Raw genomic sequence first — 22,476 nt, 5'->3', positions numbered from 1 at the left:
TCTCTCCCCTCACGTGGTCGCAGGAACTTGTCACCTGGCCAGATGTGAAGCCAGGGACAAAGCCTTGATTTCGCTTTTCCAGGTCCTGGATCACACGCCCCCTTGGGCTTCTGCAGTGCTCAGGGCTGGAGCCCGGTGCCTCCTCCCCTCCCCTCCAGCCCCCTACGAGGTGGGAGCACCTGGGAGGACTCAGGTGGGGAAGAGTCAGATAGAGACCCCCGGCCGAGCCAGCGACCCCCCCAGAGCCGCAGCCGAGGGCCCCTAATTGCTGTCACAGATGCGGCAGCCACCAGCCAGCCTCTCCAGTGCGATCTGCTGTGTCGCGTGAGCTTAATTAGTCCCTGATTACTCATTTACTGGGTGCTGTGTGTATTCCACATCTAATAACTTTCCAATTATGCCCGGTCTGCGCCGCACATTTAATAACCCCCGAGCTGTCTGCTTATCGGGGACTCTGCCTTCGGCAGCCCAGTCTCCCCCTGACCCAGAGCCTTATCATTCCCTTTACTGCAGTGTTTGGAGTTCCCTGCTTTGCCATTATGGAGCTATTACCCGGAATTAAGGGGTGTAAAATACTGGGTTTTTTGGCCTCGGATGTACCAGCTTGCAGTGCGGAACAGGGAATCCCACCAGAGTGTCGAGCACGGTATCTCTGTGGGTGGGCTCTGGAGGGGGCTGCAGCAGGCCAGGAAAGGGGGATGGGCACCCCCGTGGCAAGGCTGGGCTGTGTCCCCTTATTTCCCTCCCTGGCAGTCCCGTGACCTCTGTGTCCCCCAGCAGTTGGCAGACAGAGGTCTCCGGCCGGTTCAGAAGGCGCCCCATGATCGTGCTCACCCAGCCTCCTGGCCAAGGCATTTCCGGTCATCAGCGTTTGGGAGGGAAGTAACTTTTCTCCCCAGACTTGGCTTCTGGCCTGTGCCTGATTTTTCCTTGGGGGCACAGGGAAGGCAGAGCTGCGTTCTTTTCTCTCATCGGGATGCTGGCGTCTCTTCCTCGTCTCCTGCAGCTCTGCGCCCTGTGTCATCCTCCCAGCCTTGTTCTTGAAATAAATCAGTCACAACCCATCAGCAGACCCGCTGGCGTTTACCTGCAGCACGGACTTGCGTGCTGGAGATCGCGGTCCGGCGTGGCGGCGTGGCTGCTCAGGCATCAGGCCCTGCCAGTCCTCTGTGACCAGCTCTGTGGGGTCCAGGTGCCGGACAGAGGACTCAGCCGCTGGCCTTATTCTCCACTGTAACTATGACTGCTGGGTGACCTTGGACAGCTGTCTTGACTCCTCTGTGCCTCCATGTTCTCCTCTACCCGGTGGGAGTTAAGGTAGGGTTGCTGGGAGGATTAAATGGGCTACCGACGTCAGGAGCTTGGTGGGCACCTGACACATAGCCGGTGCTCAGTAAATCTAGGGTAGGTGTTACTAGCCCATTTCCCAGAAGCGTAAACTGAGCTCAGAGGGTCATGACCACCTGTCAGCCTTACTTAGGGCAGCCATAAGCAGCAACTTAGGACTCAGTCCCACATCTGCTTTGTTCAAGGCCAGCACAGCTGGCTTCCGGAAGTGCATCCTGGACTGATGTGGAACTAAAATAAGATTCAGGGTATGAAGGAAAGTGGGGGGGCCTGTGCCCCAGGCCCTGCCACAGTTCCTGCGGGGACCCCTTGATTGACTCTGGGCTCCAGGCCAGCAGCAGGCGAAGGGACCTGGAAGGTGGCTCTACCGGCTGCGGCCAAGACCCCCCAGAGCCCAGATGAGCCCTCCACCGAGGCCAGAGCGGTGAAGCCTTCCTAGACGCGCACCCCTCCAGGCTTTGTGGGGTCCCCCAGCCACAGCATCCCTTTGGCTCTTGCTCCTGATGCTTACGCCGCAGGGCACGAGACTAGCTGCCGTTTCTTGAGCCCTTACTATGTGCCGGCTACATTTAGTGTCTAATTCTCTCCACTGTCCCTTTGGGCAGTAGACATTCATTGTCATCCCGCCCCTTTTTGCGGAAGAGGGAACAGAAGCCCGGCGAGGTCCCTTCGCCAAGATCTCCCAGCCGGGGAGAGTGGCCAGGACCCAGCGTGCGCCCACCCGCCGCAGGGAGGCTGAGAGCTGGGGTCTGGCTGGGTCCTGGGAGGGCGGCGGCCACCGGCTCTGCCGCAGAGGGTGCCGGGGGAGGAAATCCTGGTGCCGCGTCTGGCCTCTGGGCCTTCCGACTGGAACGTCCCTGGTTTTCAAAAATCCATGCTTGGCACCCACGACGTGGACAAGCCTGGGAAACGTGCTGAGTGAAAGAAGCAGCCGCCCGCCCTAGGGACCGCGTGTGTGACTCACCAGGACAGGCAGATCTGGAGAGACAGCAAGGAGGTCATGGCGGCCAGGGCCGGGGAGGGACGAGGAGTGGCTGCCAGCGGGTCGGGCTCCCTTCGGGGGCGACAGAAATGTTCTGAAATGGATTCTAGTGATGCTTGAATGATTTTGTGCATGTATTCAAAGCCGTACTGTACACTTTAGATGGTTGAGCTGGAGAGGTGTGTGAATTACATCTCAGGAAGACTGTTTTTAAAAAACAATTGAGGGGCGCCTGGGTGGTTCAGTGGGTTAAAGCCTCTGCCTTCGGCTCAGGTCATGATCCCAGGGTCCTGGAATCGAGCCCCACATCGGTCTCTCTGCCCAGCAGAGAGCCTGCTTCCTTTCCTCTCTCTGTCTGCCTCTCTGCCTACGTGTGATCTCTGTCTGTCAAATAAATAAATAAAATCTTTAAAAAAAAGAAAACAATTGAGCAGGGGTCCCCAGGCTTGGGGGGGGGGGTGTCTCATGAACCCATAAGATTAATAAAACAAACCTGTGTGCCGACCACACCATGGCATGGTTTCCCCCTTTGGAGCAGGGATGTGTCATCCGCCTCCTCCACGGCCCCCTGAATTTGCCTGGAGTCAGTTTTCTCCAGCAATCACTCTGTTCCCCGGAGAAAGTGTAACAATACCAGATCCCATTAGGAAATTCAGTGGTGGGCTGCAAGTCCCCTTTTATTTAAAAGATCCCTGGGAATTGGCCCCCTTTTGCCTTGCCCCACTAACCGCCTACCGCGTTAATCATAGCGGCCCCCGTCCAGGGAAAGAAAGGAACGAGAGCCATTACCCCACTCCATCTGCAGGGGCCCCGTGGCCTGCTCTGAGACGCTGCCGGCTGCCAGGCTCCGTGGGGCCGGGAACGACGTATGTCCCAGGCCCACTCCTAAGAGTACCTTCCTTGGGGAGCTTGGAACGCTCGGCTGTGGTAGAGAGGGCACGATGAATGTGCCTGCTTTCTGTTAGGCAGGAATTGTCACACATGTGGCTTTGAAGCCAGAGGAAAGGCGACTCCTGACCTCCCTGTGATGATCTGTCTGGCTGAGACGAGCCGGGTGTGAGATCCGTATTCGCAACACCACACGTGTTGGCGGACGGCCTTGCCCATCGTTAATCCTCTGGAACCCCCCCGCCCAGGATCCTGAGCAGCTGTGGGTGAGCACCAGAGGAAAGGGGGCGAAATCCTTTCACTTCCAGGGATAGTCACCAGCAGAGGGAAGAGCTGGCACGGGGGAGGGACTGGCATCCAGTTCCTGTCGTGTTCCCGGCACACAACAGTGTGCCAAGGAACGTTTATATCCGGGCTGGGCAGTCTTCTAGACTTTACAGGTTGTAGTAGCTATCCACGGCTGCGTAACAAACAATGACAAATTCAGCAGCTCATAGCGACCTGTTTATCGTCATGCGACTCAGCCGGGTCCTCCACTCAGGGCCTTGCAGGCGGCTCTTCAAGGCGCCAGCCGGCTGCGCACGCGTCTGGAGGCCCACCGGGGAAGGACCCACCTCCAGGGTCACGCGGGCTGCTGGCGCAGTTCATTTCACTTGGGACCAAGGGCTGCTACGAACACACACATACGAGTGTTTCTGCGGACGTGGGTTTGCAGTTCCCTGGGAGGGCGACCTGGGAGTGGAGTTGCTGGATCACTGGTGACACTATGTTTGACCTTCTGAGAAGCTGCCAGTCACTCTCCAAAGCCACTGCCCCATGTTACGGTCCTACCAGCTGTGGGTGTGTTCGCACAGTGTTTTAACAGGTTGTGACTAGATAGTGATATTTAATAATCACGAGAGTGTAGTTTTGCAAAGTGGATTCCCGGAGCGTCTGGGCGACTCCGTCGGAAAGCGTCCAACTCTTGCTTTCGTCTCAGGTCACGATCTCAGGGTCGTGAGATTGAGCCCCGCACCAGGCTCCACGCTCGGTGAGGAGTCTGCTTGAGGTTGTCTCTCTCTCTCTCTTTCTGCCCTTCCCTACCACATGCTCACTTCTCTCTTCCAAATAAATAATAATCTTTAAAGGTTTTTGTTTTTTTTTTAAAGATTTTATTTATTTATTTGACAGAGATCACAAGTAGGCAGAGAGGCAGACAGAGAAAGAGGCGGACGCAGGCTCCCTGCTAATCAGACAGCCCAATGCGGGGCTCGATCCCAGGACCCTGGGATCATGACCTGAGCTGAAAGCAGAGGCTTTAACCCACTGAGCCACCCAGGTGCCCCATAAATAATTATCTTTAAAAAATAAATAAAAATAAATGAAAGTAGATTCGCAGGCTGCTTTTGAAGGATCCGATCTGGCAAGGTGGAGCTCTGTTCCCTCCATGTGACATTGGTGGTACTGAGACCATGCCGTCCCCTTATGTTCTGTCCTACCCGGTGCCTTGTTCATGGTTTACTCTTCTGGCCCCTCAGGAATGAGGGTTCAAATCTCTCTCCCCTCCTCGTCCTCCCTCCCTTTCAAAACCTGCTCCATTGGAAGGCCTAGTTCAAATTCCACCTCTTCCAGGAAGACTGCTTGGATTTCTCCAGGCCTGGAGAGATCTTCTAACTCCTACAGTGCTTTTCATCTGCGGCTCTCTTGCCTAGTCAAATTCCCTTTTGCTCTGTGCTCTTCTCTACTTAATAGCCATGTCCTCCATTTGCTTTCTAACAGCTGAGTCTGCTCCCAACCACTTGGGCTCAAACCCCGATGCCTCCAATCATAGCTGAGAGCTCAGGCCACTTTATCTCCTCTTGCCTCTGTGTTCTGGTGCGTGACATGGTGGGTGAGAGGGTCAAGCATGGCACGTCGTAAGTGGGGTCCTACTGCCCACCGCTCCCCATCCTGGAAGCCATCCCTACCTCCCAGAGGTGGGCCCCCACCACCTTCCCCCAGCAGGACCTGGGTGCCCCAGCTCCAGGAGGAGAAGCAGGAAGGGGGCTCTCCCCTGTCTCCCTTCCACCAGCCTGTGGGCAGGGGTCAGAGCCAGGCTCTCCCTCCACTGCCCTCCTCCACTCCCCCACCCATAGCCCACCCCAGGGGGGTTACAAGAACGCCCCTCAGAGCGTTCCCGGGCTGGCTGGACAAGCCGTCCCGCGACCGATGGTGGACACAGCAGCCTGCGCCTGGCAGAGTTTCCCAGGATGAGATTGCAAGGGCAGCTCGAGCCCGACAAGACGAGATACACATGGGGCTCCTGGGTCCCTGCCACACCGACGGGCCCCTGGCCCCTGGGCCGGCGAGCGAGGGAATAAAGTGTGCCGGGCTGAGGTGCCGCCTCCTCCTGGCTCCAGTCTAAACCGCCAGCACGCCTGTGGGATTTGCGGGGGCTGTGGTCTGGGCAGTGTCACCATATGGATCCCATAAATTAAAGCATTCCCGGAAACAAACGGTAAACGTATCTGCCTCTCGCAGGGAGGGCTGCCGGAGCCCCTGCTCACCCGGGGAATTCTGGGCCATCCATCTCTCTTAGGGCACTTTGGTTTTATGGCACTAATCCCTAAAACAACTGGATCAACATGAAGCTGCTTTCCGACGGCCCTGGAGCTCGTCGGCAGGAGGTGGGGGGTCGCCGGTCGGTGGGACTGGCCCACAGCCTCCCCCGCTGACAGGGCAGGGCCTCTGAGGTTGGAGGTGCGAGCCCAGGACCCGAAGCCCTTTGACGGGTGGGGGCACTCAGCCCAGGAGTCGAGCAGCTCTGCGACCTCAGGTTCGTCCGGCGCCTCTCTGAGCCTCAGTTTGCCCAGATGTGGGAAGAGGGTGAGGCCTCCAGGACAGTCCGAGTCATAGAGATAGGAAGTAGGACGGTGAGTGTCAGGGCGTCTGGAGAAAGTTCTGGAAATGGGTTGAGGCGATGGTTGCTCATTGTGAACGTACTTCATGCCACCAGTTGTACACTTAAAAAGGGTCAGGATGGTAAATTGTGTGTCAGGTGTGTTTCACCACAGTGAAAGAACTGTGAACAAGGGGCTGGGGTTGGGGGGATGGGGAGACCACCAGGTAGCATGAATTAAAGATTCTCTGGGCTAATCATCGGAGTCATGATAACCAGCAGGTAGTTATGCCAACTTCCGTGCAGGGCTGAGGGGCTTGGGAAGCAACGGGGCCGGCACGTGGAGCCCCATGGCCCAGAGGCCAGCCTGGTGTCCTCGGGCAGGGGTCACCGGGCAAAGAAGACACTCACCCTGGGGTTCCTGGGGACCAGCCCTGTGCTGCCCAAGCCAGCTCAGCTGAGTCCCTGATGGCAAAGCCAGGCCATCGTGGGGGAGGCGTGGCGCCCAGCGGCTCGGGCAAGTATGGCCAAGACTCACCCTGTCCCCTCTTGTCCTTCCAGGTCACGTCTGCATCTCTCGAAGCATCGACAGCCGTCCACGTCCCCACCAGGGAGCCTGAGCCCCGGCCAGGCGCCCCAGCAGAGAGCGCGCCCAGAGGCCCCCGGACGGCCCAGGAGCCGGGACCCACCCGGTGTCAGCAGAGCAGTGTGGCCGGGACCGGAGCGGACCTGCCCGGCACAGGTTAGACTCGCGCGCTCTGCTGTCTCTGGGTGCTGGTGTGGCTCGTGCCATCCCCAGCAGGGAGGGGGGCTCCCAGCACTGAGTTCGGACGCCGACCTCCACCCCATGGTCAGCACATTCTCGGGGAGAGCCTGGAGGCCGCGTCTCCCTTCCTTGAGTTTGGCTCTTACACTCCATAGGGATGAAGTCAGTGTGGTTTCACTGGAACCCCTGCTTCCCGGCGCCCCGTCGTCCCCGACTCGCAGACGGCCTCCGCGTGTTGCGTCTGTGAGCTGTAATTCCGTCGTGTTCCCGCGTTCGCTTTAAAGCAGGTGTAAGGGACCTCCAGAACCCGCTGCGACGGGCCCTCTACCTGCTCCCGCGTCCCCCCACCCCGGAACCCGCCCGCTCACACGCGGCTCTCTCCGGCACACCTGTGTTTGCCCGAACCGTGATTGTCTCCTTTTCCTGGGGGTCTGAGCTGCGTCTCGGCCGGCGGCCCTCCCCGCCACCCCGGGTCCGTCTGTGTGGTCGCCGTCCTGACGCCCCGCGCTGTGCCGTGTGCAGCCCGTCTCCGCCCGTGCCGCGGGCACCGTTCCTGGGCTTCTGCGTGGTGAATGCGCCGGGGCCTGGCCCGCAGCGCTCTCCGGGGCCAGCCTCCGCTCGGCCAGAGGGAGCCCGGGCGTGTGGCTGGAGGAAGACGCGGCCGCCGAAGCCCACTGTGTGCCTTTCGCTGCCGCCGCACCAGCCTCAGAGGCCCTGTCCGCCCATCGTGGCACTTTCCCCGATGACAGAGGGGCTGTCCCTGCCTGGGTGACGTCCTGAGGCTTTCACGGTGGGGCCTGTGGGACCGGGGCTGGGGGCTGTGAGTGGGTCCCTGGCAGGCCATTTGGCCGGATGTCAGTGTGCGTGGGTACCTGCGTTCTTATCTGGGGAGGGTCCCAGAGCAGCCCCGTAGGCCATATTTCTGTCCTCAAGCCCCCTCCGAGGGGGTCCCTGTAGGTGCCCCGCGTGTCGCTGCCCGGAGGGGACTGAGTCCTGAGACCCGCGCCAGCGCCGGTTGTGAGCCCCACGGAAAGTGCTGCTTGTGAGCCTATGTGGCCAGGGAGGAGCCAGGCTGGCCGATGGGGTTGTGGGGGGCGGATGGGAGGGGTGAGGGAAGCTGGCCTGCCCCACCCTCAGGGCCTGGGCTGCCCTCTGGGGCATCCGTGAAGTGTTCTCGGCAAGGGACTCATCCAGCTTTCTGGGGGGCCCCGGGGCCATGCAGCCCTCTGAGGGGTTCCCAGACCCTGGCAGGTGGGCGTGCAGGTGGTGGGCGGGGATGCTGTTCGGGGAGCCGTCCCCCGCCCCCCAGCACACTCGGAGCCCCGGACGTGGGCCTTCTTCCACGCCGTGCCTCTCCCTCCTCATCTGAGAAACGGGCGCGAAGGCTGAGAGGGCCTGGCTTACAGGGTAGGCATGGGAACCCGTGTAACTGGGACGGAAGGGGGTCCAGTGCAGGGCTGGCCCTGACCGCTCGCAGGTGGGGACTGGAGTCAGCGCCGTTATGACTTGTGATTCCCAGGCACCTGGCGGAGCGTCCTCGAGGATGCTCTTCTGCCCGCCATCCCAACCATGCCTCCGTGCTGGGTAGTAGCCTGCAGATCTGACCCTAGGGGACCGTCGCCTCCCCACCCCCGACTGGCACCCACAAGGCCCAGCCCCCCAGCACTGGGGCTGCCCGGGGCAGGGCAGGGGCCCAAGACCCACGTCTGCCAGCTGCTCCCGTCAGGCTGTAGCCCTGCCTGGAGGGGGGTGGGCGGCTTCCCAGCCGGAGACCTGCCTGGAGAGCCATCCTGGAGTCAGGCTCCTCCCCGGGAGGCCACTGATGCTGCTCAGAAACGTGACAGTGACTAATGGTTTATTACACACCTGCCACCTCTCATCGGGCGGGCAGCATGGGAGGCAAGCTACGAGAGCCGGGCCACACGGCGCACACACAGAGCCAGCAAAGGCACCATGCACAGAGGTGCTCACGCTCTCTTACACGTATATTTACACACACTCACAGGCACACATATACGGGACCCGTATCCATGTGCACACACTGCCCCTCCCACACACCCCCAGTCCTGCCACTTCCTCTCTCCAGAACACTAATCCCCCATTTCTCCACTGACTCTCCCCACCCTCTGCAGTGGTGGCTCCCTCCCCAGTGCTCGCTGGGGCAGAGGCCTCTCTCAGAAGGCCCAGGGGGCTGTCAGCATCTGTTGCCTTGCAGGGTAACTACCCAGCACAGTCCATTTCTGTCCCTCAATGCCCTGCAAACATCCTGCATGTAGACACAGCAGTATTTGCTAGGGGGAGGAAGCTGTCCCAGCAGGAGCCCTCGTGCCAGGCCAGGTGGCTGGACGGGGTGTTCTCGGGGACACGGGGGGCCACCCTGCTGTGTTCTCTCCCAGAGGTGGTTGTTGCATGGTTCAGAGTGCCCGCCTAGGATGTGATCACGTGCTAATTGTAGGGAGCATGGCTCTGGGGCTGTAGGGACAGCCGGGGCTTAGGCAAGCCCAGACCTTAGACTGACCAGAAGTCTCTGGTTGAGGGAGAGAAGGGTGCAACCCAAACCTGGCCGTCGGTCAGCCTCCTCTTGTAGGGTGACAAGCCCCCAGGCTCAGCTCTGTCTGATATTCTTAAACCGTTAATCAAAGCAAGATCCCTTTCTCATGGGCGTACTCACACGTGGTGTAAAATCCAGCAGGAGGACACTCCCAACTCATCACAAATGGATGGAAACAAGCATTCCAGAACAATTATCTTTGTGCAGCCACGGCCTCCTTGGGAGAGAAGCAGCACCATCTGGTGATAAGCAAGGGTGTGGCTTGCTGTCCAAGACCCAGGTCCAAGTTTCCAAATCAGCACAGCACTCCCCAGACATGGAGACTTGGCAAGGTTCAGAATCTTCCCAAAGCTTAGCTGCTCCATGGCGAGTAGGTGTGGTAAAAAAAGAAGTCTTCCCGTAGCATGATGTCAGTGGGGTGGACATCAAGGAGCTACTCGCGGTTGCTGTGCAAGGTTGTGCACGTTGCACACTGCACAACTCCAGGGTGTGCCATTCGCCTTGTGGTCGCTGTGAATGTGCTTCTTGTGTGATCATCAGGGTTGCCATACTGCACAGCAAAGGGGTAGCCCCACGTTGTGCCCCATGGGCCCTAGATGTCCTTTCTGAGCTGTGGAAGTAGCAAATAATGTCTCCACTAAGAGAGGTAGTGGAGGGGCGCCCAGGTGGTTCAGTTGGTGAAGCTCAGGTCATGATCCTGGGCTCCTGGGATTCAGCCCTGTGTTGGGCTTCCTGCTCAGTGGGGAGTCTGCTTCCCCCTCTGCCCCTCCCCCTGCGCTCGCTCACTCGCACTCTCTCTTCCTTTCGAATAAATCAATAAAATATTTTAATAAAAGAGAGACACAGTGGTCGTCACAGATTCTCTAATGGGGTTGCAGTGGGGTCGCAGGAGACCAGGCCAAAGTCGACTCTGCAGTCACAGCGGTGCTCCTGGGGCCCCTCCCTTTCTCAGCGGTCATGTTGGGGTGCTGGGGTCGACCACCCCTGTTGGGTGCTCCCCAGAGCTGCTGCTGTCCTCCCACCCAGAAAGCCACCACTCTCCTGGCTCCAGGCTTTGGAGTGACCACAGCTCGTGGGGCAGCAGAGAGGAGGAACTGGGCTAGTGGCGGAGGGTGGGGGAGGCTGCCCATCTGCACCCCGCTGGCCTGGCCCAGCCCAGAAGGTGCCCCCTTCACTGCTCTTGTCCACCCCCGTGGCAGGGGCTCATCTCGGAAGAGGCCTGTCCTCTCGAGTTCCTGCTGCTGCAGGTGACAGGTGACCACCGACTTGGTAGCTTCAAACCTCCCACAGTTACTGTCCTACGGCTCTGGGGTCCGGGAGTCCAGCGTGGCCTCGGTGGGCTGAACGCAGTGGGGCGGGCAGGGCTGCTCCGTGTCCCGCCCTTCCCCGGCTTCTGGACGCTGCTCGTAGTCCCTGGCCGGTGGCCCCGTCCACAGAGCCCGCGACGCTGCTGCTCTGCCCTGCTTCTCCAGTGCCTCCTCTGCCTCCTCCTTCCACGAGTATGAACTCTGTGATTGCATGAGTGCCCCTGGATCACCCGGGACGCTCTCTGTGCCCGGTCGGCGGTCCCCTTTGCCATGGGAAGGGCGGTGTGGGCCGTCACAGCTTCCAGGAAGTAGGACACAGACATCTTTCAGGACCCTCGGTCTGCCCATCCTAAAGTCACTTCTAAAATCAATTGTGGCCTGACAGGTGCTGTGACAGATAATCCTGAGGCCATCATGGTTCCTGTTGGGTGACAGAGCGTCCCAGGGTCCCCTTAGCCTGTGGCTCTGCCGTCTCTTGGCTTCCAGAGTGCCCTGATTGCATCACCAGCAGACACGGGTAGAGAACACAGGAGAGCCCCTGGATACCCACCCACCTTGGCCTTGAGGCCCATGTCCCTTCCACTGGCTGGAGCCAGTTCACGCCCCACCAGATACAGGCCGGGCAGTCCAGTGTAGGAGGGGCTGGCCGCTGCAGGGGTGGAGGTTGGCTGGCCGTCTCTGCCTCAACCACATGTCCCGGCGGCCAGTTCGCCCAGTGCTCCGTGAGCTCTGAGAACTGGGTCTGAGCCTGGGGCGCTCCACCTGGACACCCTCCCCCGGTCCCCGTGTACTGTAGGGGAAGGGCGGGCAGCTCTCATGACCTGGCCAGTGCGGGAACGTGAAGCCCAGCCCCTTGGCTTCCAGCAAAGGATGGAACTTACCCTCCAGGGCTCCTGCGGGGCCGAGGCTTTACCTGGCACGGCTCTTGCCTCCTCCGCTCCCTGCTCCTGTCCTCTCCCCAGTGCCCCCGGCTGCTCGACCGCAGACACATCTGCACCTCCACGTCTGCCGCCGAGAAACCGCCTGGTACAGCACATTTCCAGGGCCGTTCTGCTCAGAGTTGTTGTGCCAAGAGCAGGAAAATGCGTGCACCCCTCGGCTCCTCCAGACACGGGGTAGATTTGCAAGCAGGTGCTGGGGCTCCCCCTCCGCCACCACTTCCCAGAGGAAAGGCGCCCTTCAGGGGTCAAGCCAAGGACACAAAAGAAGGAAGCCAGGGGCGAATCGGGCAGGCTCCCGGGAGCCGAACCCCTCAGGCCCGGGGCTGAGATCCTGGAGGAGGGCGTCCAGGGGAATGAGGCAACGTGGACTCGCCCCGGAGGTGAATGTTCGTGGGCGCCCATCCTGCGGCCCCTTCATTGTCCTGGACTCCCTTTCCCCACATACCGGTTCTGCCTTGGCTCTTCCCGGCTTGGTGTGAGCACACAGTCCCGCAGCCCAGTTCCCGCACAGTCTGTGAGGATCCAAGAGGGCTCCCCGGCCGGGGCTCAGCGCCGGGCTGGGCTCTCAGAACCACAGATGCCGGGCCCTGGCCTGGGCCGAGAGAGCGCACCGGTGGCCACCTGAAGGCAGGGCCCCATAAAGGCTTTTGTCTCTTTTGTTGGGCAAATGGGCTCCTGGCCTTGGGCCTCCACTTGTGTCCTTGGCTCTGACCCCAAGAAGCGCTTGGCAGGCCTCACTTGGAGCGGGTGCTGGTGCTGAGTGCTTTGACAGAGAAACTCGGAGGACGCCTACCCCAGCTGCCAGCTGCTCGGAGGGCGCGTGGGGTGGGGGGGCAGCCTCGGCCTCTCCATCCCTGCGTGCCCCCTCTCCCTGGCTCTGTGGGCAAAGGCTCCGTCTGGCCTCCCGGGTGCCTCCCCACTCTCCACCTGCTCTCCCTTCCTGCGTGTGGCTGCAGCCTCGCCAGGATCCAAAGCCTCTTTTCTCTGCAACAAGCTGTGCGTTCATCTTGGGAGCTCGGGTCATGCTGGGGAGCACGGGGCCTGCAGGTCGGGGCAGGAGGGTTAGAAAGCCAGGCAGCCTGGAGAAGCCCTTTGCTTGTGGGTCCTTGTCGCCCCAGGAGCCTCTCCGACGTTTAGCTGGGACTCGCTCACCCCCGCGGGCCTGAACACCCTTCTCTCTGTCCTTTGGCTGGCCCAGGGTCCACTCGCTCTCAGCTGGCCCCTTGGCTGGCGTGTGACTCTCGGTGTCTGACTGATACCGGTTTCATGAAATTAGGAGGAGAGAATTTCACACGTTCAGTTTCATAAAACAGTACATCGAGTGTTGGCTGAAATGCAGTCCGTGAGGGCACGAGCTCCGAGACGCGCCTCGCCCGCAGAGCTGCTGCCAAGAGGGTCTGAGTGCCTGAGCCCCCGTTTCTTTCCAGGATCGGGCTTTCGGGTGGAGGTGAAGAGGTGACTGGGGCTCAGGTGGGGCCCTAGGGAGCGGGAGCTGGAGCCGGACACTGATGCCCCCGTGAGGCTGCCTGTCCCTGTGTCTGCCTGTCCCCCTCCTGCCCCAGCCTCTGCTCACCCACTGCCCTGCCTTCCCCGGTTCAAGCCGATAAGCTGGGGCTCAGGGACCTCAGCTGCCCCCGTGTGGTGCCACGTGGGTTCAGTTAGCTCCAAGAGCCGCGTTTCCAGACCCCGCTGTGCCCCACACCGACTTGCACCTGTGAGGGGACTGAGAGCAGAAGCCGTTCGGAGGCCGGGCACCCTCCCGGCAGACCTTCGCTTGCATCTTTGCCACAACGGCCTGTTTGCGCGTCGACACCGTCATTTATGTGTGTGCATTTTTTCATAAATATTTATTGAGCACCCACTATTGCGTGCCAAAGACGTGTTAGGCAAAATGCATGATATCAGGTGGTGAGAAGTGCCATGAAGAGAGGTAGGGTAGGGGGACACAGAGGGGTGAGAGCCATGACTTTAGGCAGGGTGGTCACAGGAGGCCTTGTTGAGGAGGTAGTATTGGACAGAGAGCTCCAGGCTATGGGAAGAGCAGTGCAGAGGCCCTGGGGCGACCTGTGCTCGGCTCACTTGCCCTCCTCGTGAAGGCTGGCACTATATCTCACTGCCCTCTCTCTCTCTCTGAACCTGACACAGTGCACGTAACAGGTAGCCCATGAACAACTGTGGAGCAAATACAAGCTTTTCAGTCGGCTGGCGCTGGGGGCCAGACGGGACGGTAAGGAGAAAAAGATTCTTCCAGGCACAGGGGGCAGAGATCTCCTCAGGCTTCCTGGGCCTGGGGCTGACATTCAAGGCAGGTTCGTACTCCATTCTGGAACTTGTCTTCCCTCCGAGGGTGTTGCTCCAAACTATAAAATTCTAGGGACCGCTTGCTGCTTGCTTCTCCAGGGGTCTGACATACTGGAGTCAAGGACACTTGAAGGTCACCTGTGAATGATTGGTTCTTTCTCTCACTTGAACTTGGATGACTCTGAGGAGGGGCTGTGAGCTCCCTGAATCAAACACATAGAGGAGAGCTTTTTTGTCTGTTTGTTTGTTTGACAGAGAGAGACCCAGCAAGAGAGGGGACACAAGCAGGGGGAGTGGGAGAGGGAGAAGCAGGCTTCCTGCCACAGGGAGCCTGAGGCTGGGCTCGATCCCAGGACCCTGGGATCATGACCTGAGCTGAAGGCAGGTGCTTAATGACTGAGCCACCCAGGTGACCCAAGGAGAGCATTTATCGAGCGACTGCTGTATGTAGGAGCTGGGAGTCGGCACAGCTTTCTTCCCGGTTGTACCCCTTTCCGGCAACTGCTGGAAGAAATCACCGTGAACTCAGCACAGCCCTATGACCTCACAGCCCAGAAATCAGAGGCGGCCGCCGGGCCGGCTCCTCCCGGAGGCTCCAGGGGAGAATCCAGTTCCTTGCTTTGCCAATTTCGAAGGCTCCCGAGGCTCGTGGCTCACGGCTCCTCACCCCATTTCTCCAGCCTCTCCCTTCTGGCTCACGCTGGCGACCACGCAGCCCTGCCTCTCTCTTACGAAGGCCCTTGTGATCACGTCGGGCCCCTGTATCATCCAGGGTCATCTCTGTATCTCGAGGCTCTGAGCTTAATCACGTGTGCCGAATCCCTTTTACCAGGTGACATGACATACTCACAGGCTCCAGGGATGAAAAGACATCCATCTTTGGGGGACTGTCATCTGCCCCGCTGTGCTGGCCACCGTGGCCGCGCCGAGCTCGCCATGTGCAGCCGGAGGGGCATGGGGTCTGAGCTCTCCACTAAAGCATGAGCAGGCCGGTGAGAACCCCAGGGGCGTACAGGACTTTCCTGAGTGCTGACGCGAAACTGGGCACCCTGCGTGCGCTTTGCCAGGGCCAGCCCCTCAGGCTTCGTGGCCGAGTTCCGAGGGGAGCCTGAGATAGCCCAGTTCACCCCTAGCAGGTGCAGTCTGGGTCATCCTGGGTCAGTCTCCACCTCTGAAACACGAGGAAGATGACAGGATCTTTGTCTCGGGACTGTTGCTGTGGAGGTGACCCAAGTTGCCAAGCCCTTGGGGGTCCCCACACCACCCTGGCGGGAGACGGAGCCGGGATATCCCGGAAGGGGCTGGATTCTTGCCCACCCTAGGACAGTCTCGGTGCAGTTTGGTGTTTTCCCAGGAGGTGGCGCAACATAGCACTAGAAATGGGGCTTGAGTCACAGCCCTGGACCGCCCCCAGCCCCTGCCCCCACCCCTGCTGCCCATCCCAGGTACGGACAGGGCTTCACCCCAGAGCCTTAGACAAGGCTCTGCCTCTCCCGTGGCCTCCCAGCCCCTCACCCAGCCTGTGGGCCCACCTTCGGGCGGGCATCCCTCCGCCTGCCCCCTACAAGCCAAGGTCTCCACCCCCAGCAAGTGCCCAACTGTCCTGTCCCCACACAGGCCGAGACGGGTTCTCACAAGGGGCAGAATGGCTGAGAAAGTGTAGTACGTCCAGGAGGGGTGCAGGGGAGGAGGGAACACAGAACAGGGCCTGTCGACCTTTGTAGGGCAGAGAGGAGACCCTCCGGGGAGGAGACCCCAAGAGCGAAGATCCCAGTGACAGCAGGTTTCCTTCCCCCTTATGAGACCTTCTCCGTCTCCCAGGGGAGCTTCTGACCCAGGTGGCAGAGACCACAGCCCCGCAGCGGGATGGCTTCCTGCCCTCCCGCACCCCCCCCCGCCCTGGAATTCCCCCAGAGCCTCAGGACCCCTGCCTCCCCACCAGGGCTGGGCCCCCCCCTTCCCCATCATAGCCTTCCAGCGGGGCACCCGCCATGGCCTCGAGTCCCCAGTCTAGGGCAACGGGCCCGCACCCTTTCCCTGTGCCAGAGCCGAGCCGCCCTTGGCCCATGCCTCCCTGACGTCCGCCCTTGGTGCTCCTGACCTCTGGGAAGGCGGCCAGGTGGACGGTTCCTTCGGCCTGGAGCATGTACAAGCCCACGGCGGGGACTTGATGCAGAGCGGGTGCTCGGAACAGGCTGCCCAGTGACCCTGTGAACAGAGAAGGGGGGATTGGGTGGGTGTGGTGCCCCTGCGGGACCCGGGGTCCTCTCTGCTCCCCAGGACAGCAGTAAATACCTCGGCCCACTGGGTCTGGCGGGGGAAGTAGGGAGCCGGCTTTGCAGGGAAGGCAGGAAGTGGCCACCGCAGCGCCTGCCGCCCGCCGCCCTCCAGCGCTCCCCGCGCAGCCCGCGGGGGTGTGCGCCAGGGCGGGCTGGAGGCCGGGAGGGCAGGAGGAGGGCCTGCCGCCAGCGCGGTTGTGCCTCGGCCTGCTGGCCAGCCCCTGCCTCTCTCCGCTGTCTTCTCAGGAGTCTGCTCCTGGAACCCAACTGCAGAGTTGGGAGAGCCCAGCTCTGCTCCTCCCGGCCCTGCTGCTCCGCCCCCGTCAACCCTCCCCCAGGCCCAAGGGAGCTGCTCCGAGCCCACCAGGCCAGGCCGGGGTGGGCGGGCCAGGGCTGGGACTGTCTGTTCTCATGGACCAGAAGAGCCCTAAGTGGAAAGTGCTCCTGCCGGGTGAGTCCCCAGGATGGTCCCCTGCGGGGCCATGGTGGGGGGCGGGGGGATGGGTCCTGGGACGCTGGCCAGACTTCCAAAGACAGACGTGGGGGGGCGGTAGAGTGCTGGCCTGTGACTTGGGGAGGGGCGCGTGTCCCTGCTGCAGGGGCACCTCGGAGCATGTGTGGAGCTTGAGAGTGGCCCCAGGGGAGAGATGTGATGTCCCCAGTGGCCAGCATAGTGGCCCCAGGAGGGAGCACCCCTGCCGGGGTGGGGAGCTGCCCAGCTGCCCAGGACAGGGCGGAGTCTAGAACCCAAACGACCTGCTCTGTAAGAAGTGAGAGGGGAAGGGCAGGAAGGGTCGGACGCGAGCCAGGCAGGTCCGGGAGCTCCGGCAGGTCAGGAAGGCTGAGGACACATGACTGGGGCTCGGTCTTCAAGGAGAACCTGGGAGCAGCAGGTGTGGCTGGCCCAGGGGCTCCCGCTCCCACTCCAGATGGGACACAAGGGCTTCCCGCCTCACCTTACCCCCCCACAGCCAGCTTTGGGGGCAGCAGAAACCACATGCAGGGTGCCCAGCTGGGGAGTGGGAGGCACGGACTCTGGTCCTGACCCTGCACTCGGCGGCTGGGATTTAATCTGATGAAGAAGGAACACACAGACAAGGGGAGCGCAGTCCGCTGCCTATCTGTGGACTGGCTGGCCAGCCGTGAGGTAGTGAGCTCCCTGAGCACGAGAGTATTCAAGCAGAGTCCACCAAACTGGTTGGACCATCACAGAAGGGCCAAGACCAGACAGGACAGCCTTCCTTCCGTGTCTCAGATTCTAGGACCCTTCTCTGTGCACCTCCCTGGTGCAACAAGGAGGACCATAGCGGCTGGAGTGCAGCTAACGCCTACTGTGTGCCAAGGCCGTTGGCCACATTTGTGGCTGTTAGCTCGCAGATGCTCACAACACTGTGAGCTACGCACTGTTCTTCCCACATGTTCCAGATGAGAAGACGGGGTGGGGGTGCCGTCAGGCGATTGGCCGGTGGTCACGGACCTGTCTGTGGAGGGGCTCGCCGGGGATCCAAGGTGTGTGGCACAAAGCTTACGTCCCGAGCCACTGTGCAGGACGAGGTGTCTCCTCGATTACAGGAAGTCCAACCCGAGTCCTCAAGGTTCTCCAGAATCGCTTCAGGGTCTTGGCCGGAGAAACAGTGAGCTGTGGCTTTCCAGGGGCAGGTCCCCTGCCAGGCTGAGCTCGGGTTAAGACCTTCCGGGACAGGCAGATGCCAGAACGAGGCCCCCGTGGGGACGGGCGGTGGGACACCTCGCCCACTCCAGGGGCACTGGGCAGTACCGTCATGACACAACTGGGTGCTGGGAAGGCAGCCAGGGGCTGTGGGGGGCTGATCGGCCCCAGTGTGGCCCCTTCCTCACGCTCTGTGCTTTCTGGGGCCTCCCCAGAGCACATGGTCCTCAAACAGAGCTATAAAGCTGAGCACCGGCCTGGGTCCTGGATCCTAGGTGGAGGACCTTGGTAGGTGGTGTCTCCCTACCTTCAGGCACGGCTCAAGCCCACCTCTTCCAGGAAGCCTTCCATGATTGTGCTGTCCTGGGATCATCCCTTTTTCTCTCTGATTATATCTTTCCCTCAGTGCCAGAGTGGGAAGGGAACTTAATTGGCTTTATCTAGGTCTAAACCAGGGCGCGCTGAGAGCACAGGAGGTGCTCTCATTTATTAGATGGGGTGTTAGGTGAGAACCAGGGCTGTTTCGGACAAACCAGACAGTGGCCCAGCAGGTATCATAAGTGTGGGTGTTGCCTTTTCTGGTTCTTTCTCTTTGTTGTTTCAGGCAAAATGGAGGGACATGGGAAGGGGAATGAGGGAAAGGAAAGAAGGAAAAGCACAGGCTCTTGGGTCTTCTGTTTTCTAGTGGAGTCTCCGTTTCTTGATCTGCAATGTAGGGGTGCTGGCAGCAGCCACTGACAGGGTCACAGGGAGGACTCAGCAAGGCAATGCACATGGCAAAGGGTCAGTCACCAGGTCCTGTGTCGTCCTCCATCACTCCAGCACCAAGCTGGTGTCTGATGTGCTTACTGACACCTAGAAGGGGGTCTGCACACAGTCGGTGCTCAGCAAACCATTCGAGGATGGGTACGTGGGTGCTTAACTGAGGAATGGATGCGTCCTCTCTCCTCCCTCCCAGCCTAGGGTAGTGTGACTGTGCTTTTGTCCCCGCGGCCCCCGTGGTCACGCAGTTCCAAGGCTGGGCCGGACTTTCTGTCACCTCCTCCATCAGCTGTGGGCCCGGCTGCTCCCCAGGCCTCCCTCCCCTGCCTCCAGGTCCCATCAGGACAGACGAGTCAAGTGGGTGTGCGGGCCGGCAGCTCATTGTTCCAGCTGGTGTGCGCGTGTGACTCCGAGTTGGGGGGGGCGGTTCTGAGTGCGTGTACGCGCGTGTGAACGGGCCCAGAGGGCCAGGTGTCCCCTTTGGCTTCGGGCCGAGGGAATGAGTGAGCAGACGGTGGCTTTGGCGGCCAGCCACACCTGCCGTCCCCGGAGGGTGTGAGGGACACGGACGTGACACGTCTGACCTGCTGGTTTGGTGGGGGCTGTGTAGGGGAGGGCCCCCGAGGCTTTTGGACCACAGACCCCCTCCTGCTGAGCAGCCCGCTGCCACCTACTGCGAGAAGACGGCCTCTGGCCTCTGTAGGGCAGGGACGGACACACAGACAGGGCCAGCCTCTCCACCCCTTCACCTCGGTGATGGGGGCACCATGCCCTCCCTTACAGGGGCCAAGAGACCATCCCAGGAACCCCTCGCTCCCCAGACGTGGTATGAAGAGGAGGGCTCTGGACCCAGCTGGCCAGGGTTCGAATCCTGACACTCCTGCCTAGAGCTCTGTGCCCCTGAACAGGCTGCCTAACCTCTCTGGGCCGTGTGAACTGTCAGCACCACTGCCATCCTTGTCCAGAAGTGTGGGAATCCCAGGACCCCGGCTGGGCCAGGCAGGACCCCACGGGACCCCCATGGGCCTGGGGTGGGAGGCAACCACCAAGCGGGAGACGCAGCTCCCTTACCTGGAACAGAGCAGCTGCTCCGAAACTGCCAGAAGATGCGTCTGAGGACCGGCTCTGGCTGCCCTTCCCCATCACCAGCATCCTGGCCCTGCCCCTCGCTCTCCCTCACCCAGCGAGGTACAGGAAGGGAGGACCATGTATTAAGTGCCAACTGCATGCCAGGTCTCAATTAAGCCATTCAGCTGTGTTTTGTACATCAGGGAATCGTCTCATGAGGTGGGAGCTCTGCCCCAGGCCTGTACAGGGCCCAAGACCAGCCCAGCAATGCCGAAGCAGGACTTTCCACCAGGAACCAAGCTCCACACTCTGGGGCAGCCTCCCTTCCCGCTCCTGGGGCCCGAGCCACTGCTCCCTGAGCCCTCAGACTCTCCAAGGGCTGCTCCAGCCCCTGCCCAGGGATAGAGCCACAAACCTATAACCTCCCCCACGGCTCCCAGCACGGTCTCAGGAACCAGACCACGCAGGCAGACCTGTGTGCCCTGTCTGAGCCTCAGTCCTCCTATCCATCAAATGGGAATAACCCAGGATCTCCATCCTCCCTGGTGTTGGGAGGGCCGCCAGGGGCATGGTTCTTGGCACAGAATAGGCCCCGGTAACCCTGGGCCATCGTGAGTGCTGCTGCTGTCACCCTCCCCTTTGGTCACCGCCCTGGGCCCCCAGGGGCCGGTCTGGGCTGAGTTTGGTGACTGGGTGGGCTGGTCTGGCCGCCTCGAGTCTCCCTAATGGCAGGTTTGGGCACAGACAGAGCCTGTGGCCTGGCAGTGTGGGCTGGTGGCTTTACTCCCCCCTCTCCCCCCTCCCTGCCCGCCCGCCTGCCGTGTGGTCCCAGCGGGGACACGTGAACACAGCCTGGCTCTGTTCTCAGAGCTGTGGGAGGCGGGCTGTCACCGCGGGAGCCAGCAGCTGGATGTGAGCCCAGAAGTGGGGGACGGGCGGCGGATGTCTGCACCTTCGCCCCTCAGCACCAGGCCCTGCCAAGCCACAGGTGCCCCCACAACACAAAGTGTGAGTGGGAGTCCCACTGGGTGCAGGACAGGGGCTGGGCAAGGGAGGAGGGCACCGTGAAGGGGCACATAGGAGAGCAAAGAGGGGGTCTTTTGTGGGAGAGCTGCTCCACTGTCCTGGGGAAAGACATGTCCAAGGCAATCTGCAAGGGATCTGCAAATCCCCCTACACAGCCCCCATCCCGGGAACATGGGCCCTGCTGGGTTTCTGGACTGCTCCCACTGTTGGGCAGGTTGTGCACTATACAATCTCGGGGCGTGATTTGCAGTGTACAGTGGCCCAGGTTCTCCTCCCCATCTTCTCCACCAACCACATTCTGATTTTTGGTTCTGAAGTTCTGGTCGCCTTTGGTTGTAAGCCTGAAATGTTGGTGGGGGTGGCATGTGTCAGCGATCCTGTGTGACAGGCACCCACAGCTGGCCACACATGGTGGGCTTGGGGTGGGGGGGTTGCAGGAAGCCATGACCATCTCTTGGAGCATCCCATGCACCCCGTTCTCCACCGGCATCCATGTAGCGTCAGAATGTTGTAGATACCGGGCCTCCCTGCCCCCCACTCCGTTCCCTCGTTTGCCCCCTGGCACTCCTTGCCAACACATAAAATCTTCACTCTAGGGCTCACATATGGTCTGCTGGCCGAACAGAACCGAGGGAGAGAGACACCTGCTGAAACCTCTCCCGGCTGTGTGACCTTGGGCAAAGTGCCTAACCTCTCTGTGCCTTAGTTTTCTCAACTGACACGTACAGGTAATAGACTAGGTCATAGGGCAGATTAGATGAGAGCAATGGGAAGCACCTTGCGCAGAGACAGTGGGTCGAAAGTGCCCATTGCTTCTCACTCCACGTGTCCTGGGCAGAGCTTCTGGCTCTTTCTCTCTGACGCGTGGAGGTCCTGGCAAGCGGGGGGTTAGCGCAGACTCGGCATGGGGTAAGTCCTGGATTCATAAACACCTGCGGGGTAGTGGGGGGAAGGTTCCCTGTCTCGCTCTCTGGGCCCGAGTGCAGCGTGTGCTAGAATGTTCCTGCTGGTGCACGGGAAGACACAGGCTCTGTGGCGGCTGCTCAGCCCTGTCTCAGGCCTTCTGCAGACATCCCTGTCGCCAGGAAAGGGGTTTAGCAGCTGCTTACCTGCGCCCCAGCCATCTTGGGAACACATGTGGTCGAGCGGATTTCCCGGGGGACGGCAGCCCATCTCCTCCTTGGCAGGGCCCAGGGCATGGCCACAGAGAGGGGCTGGCCCATTGGCCTTTCTGCCCAGTCTGCACCTACTGGGTGCTAGGACCATGCCAGATGTGCTGGGGGAAGGGGCTCTTTTCTCAAGTCCAAAGACAGGACGTCAGGCATTTGGCCTTGGGAAGTCAAAGCATTATCATTTCCAGAACGTTCCGGTGGATTATAAGGACTGATCAGTAAATTCTAACATAGATGGTCACCATAACTCTCAATGACGGCAGGAGGTCAGAGGTTGGGGATCTTGTCCTCAGGGATCTTAATGTCCAACTGGGCACTCCAAAGGTTAAAGGTTAAAGGCATATAGCTGTGGCAGTCTGGGAGGGCTTCCTGGAGAAAGAGGGACAGAGCTGTGACTTGAAAGATTCCAAGATGCAGAGGTGGTTGGTGGAGTCTTAGAGGCAGAGGGAGACCATTCTGTGGATGGGGAGGGGGTAGTGCCCTAGGACTTCATGCAAATTTTGGAGAAGCTGGAACCCCACCTCCCATCTCCCACTTTTGCCTCTGGATCAACCCCACTG

General features: G+C 60.6%; 1 protein-coding gene and 1 long non-coding RNA gene across 4 annotated transcripts in view; one reads left to right on the top strand and one right to left on the bottom strand.

The window, feature by feature from the left end:
* The window catches only part of GSE1 (Gse1 coiled-coil protein), a 389,696-nt gene that overhangs the window by 134,199 nt on the left and 233,021 nt on the right, over positions 1-22,476 (top strand). For all 3 annotated transcript variants that reach the window (XM_080827597.1, XM_080827596.1, XM_080827595.1), the window contains exon 2: positions 6,636-6,816. In XM_080827597.1, coding sequence (XP_080683723.1) covers positions 6,636-6,816 — 181 coding nt within the window. The remainder of the gene's footprint in view (positions 1-6,635; positions 6,817-22,476) is intronic.
* LOC308358888 lies at positions 14,191-16,490 on the bottom strand. Its single transcript, XR_013968351.1, has 4 exons — positions 16,236-16,490; positions 15,931-16,148; positions 14,791-15,111; positions 14,191-14,444 (listed from the first exon to the last, which is right to left on the bottom strand). It is a non-coding gene; the product is annotated as an uncharacterized lncRNA (long non-coding RNA).

The sequence above is a fragment of the Martes martes genome (assembly GCF_963455335.1).
Source record: "Martes martes genome assembly, chromosome: 17".
Lineage (NCBI taxonomy): Eukaryota > Metazoa > Chordata > Mammalia > Carnivora > Mustelidae > Martes > Martes martes.
This window is presented reverse-complemented; position numbering and strand designations above follow the sequence as displayed.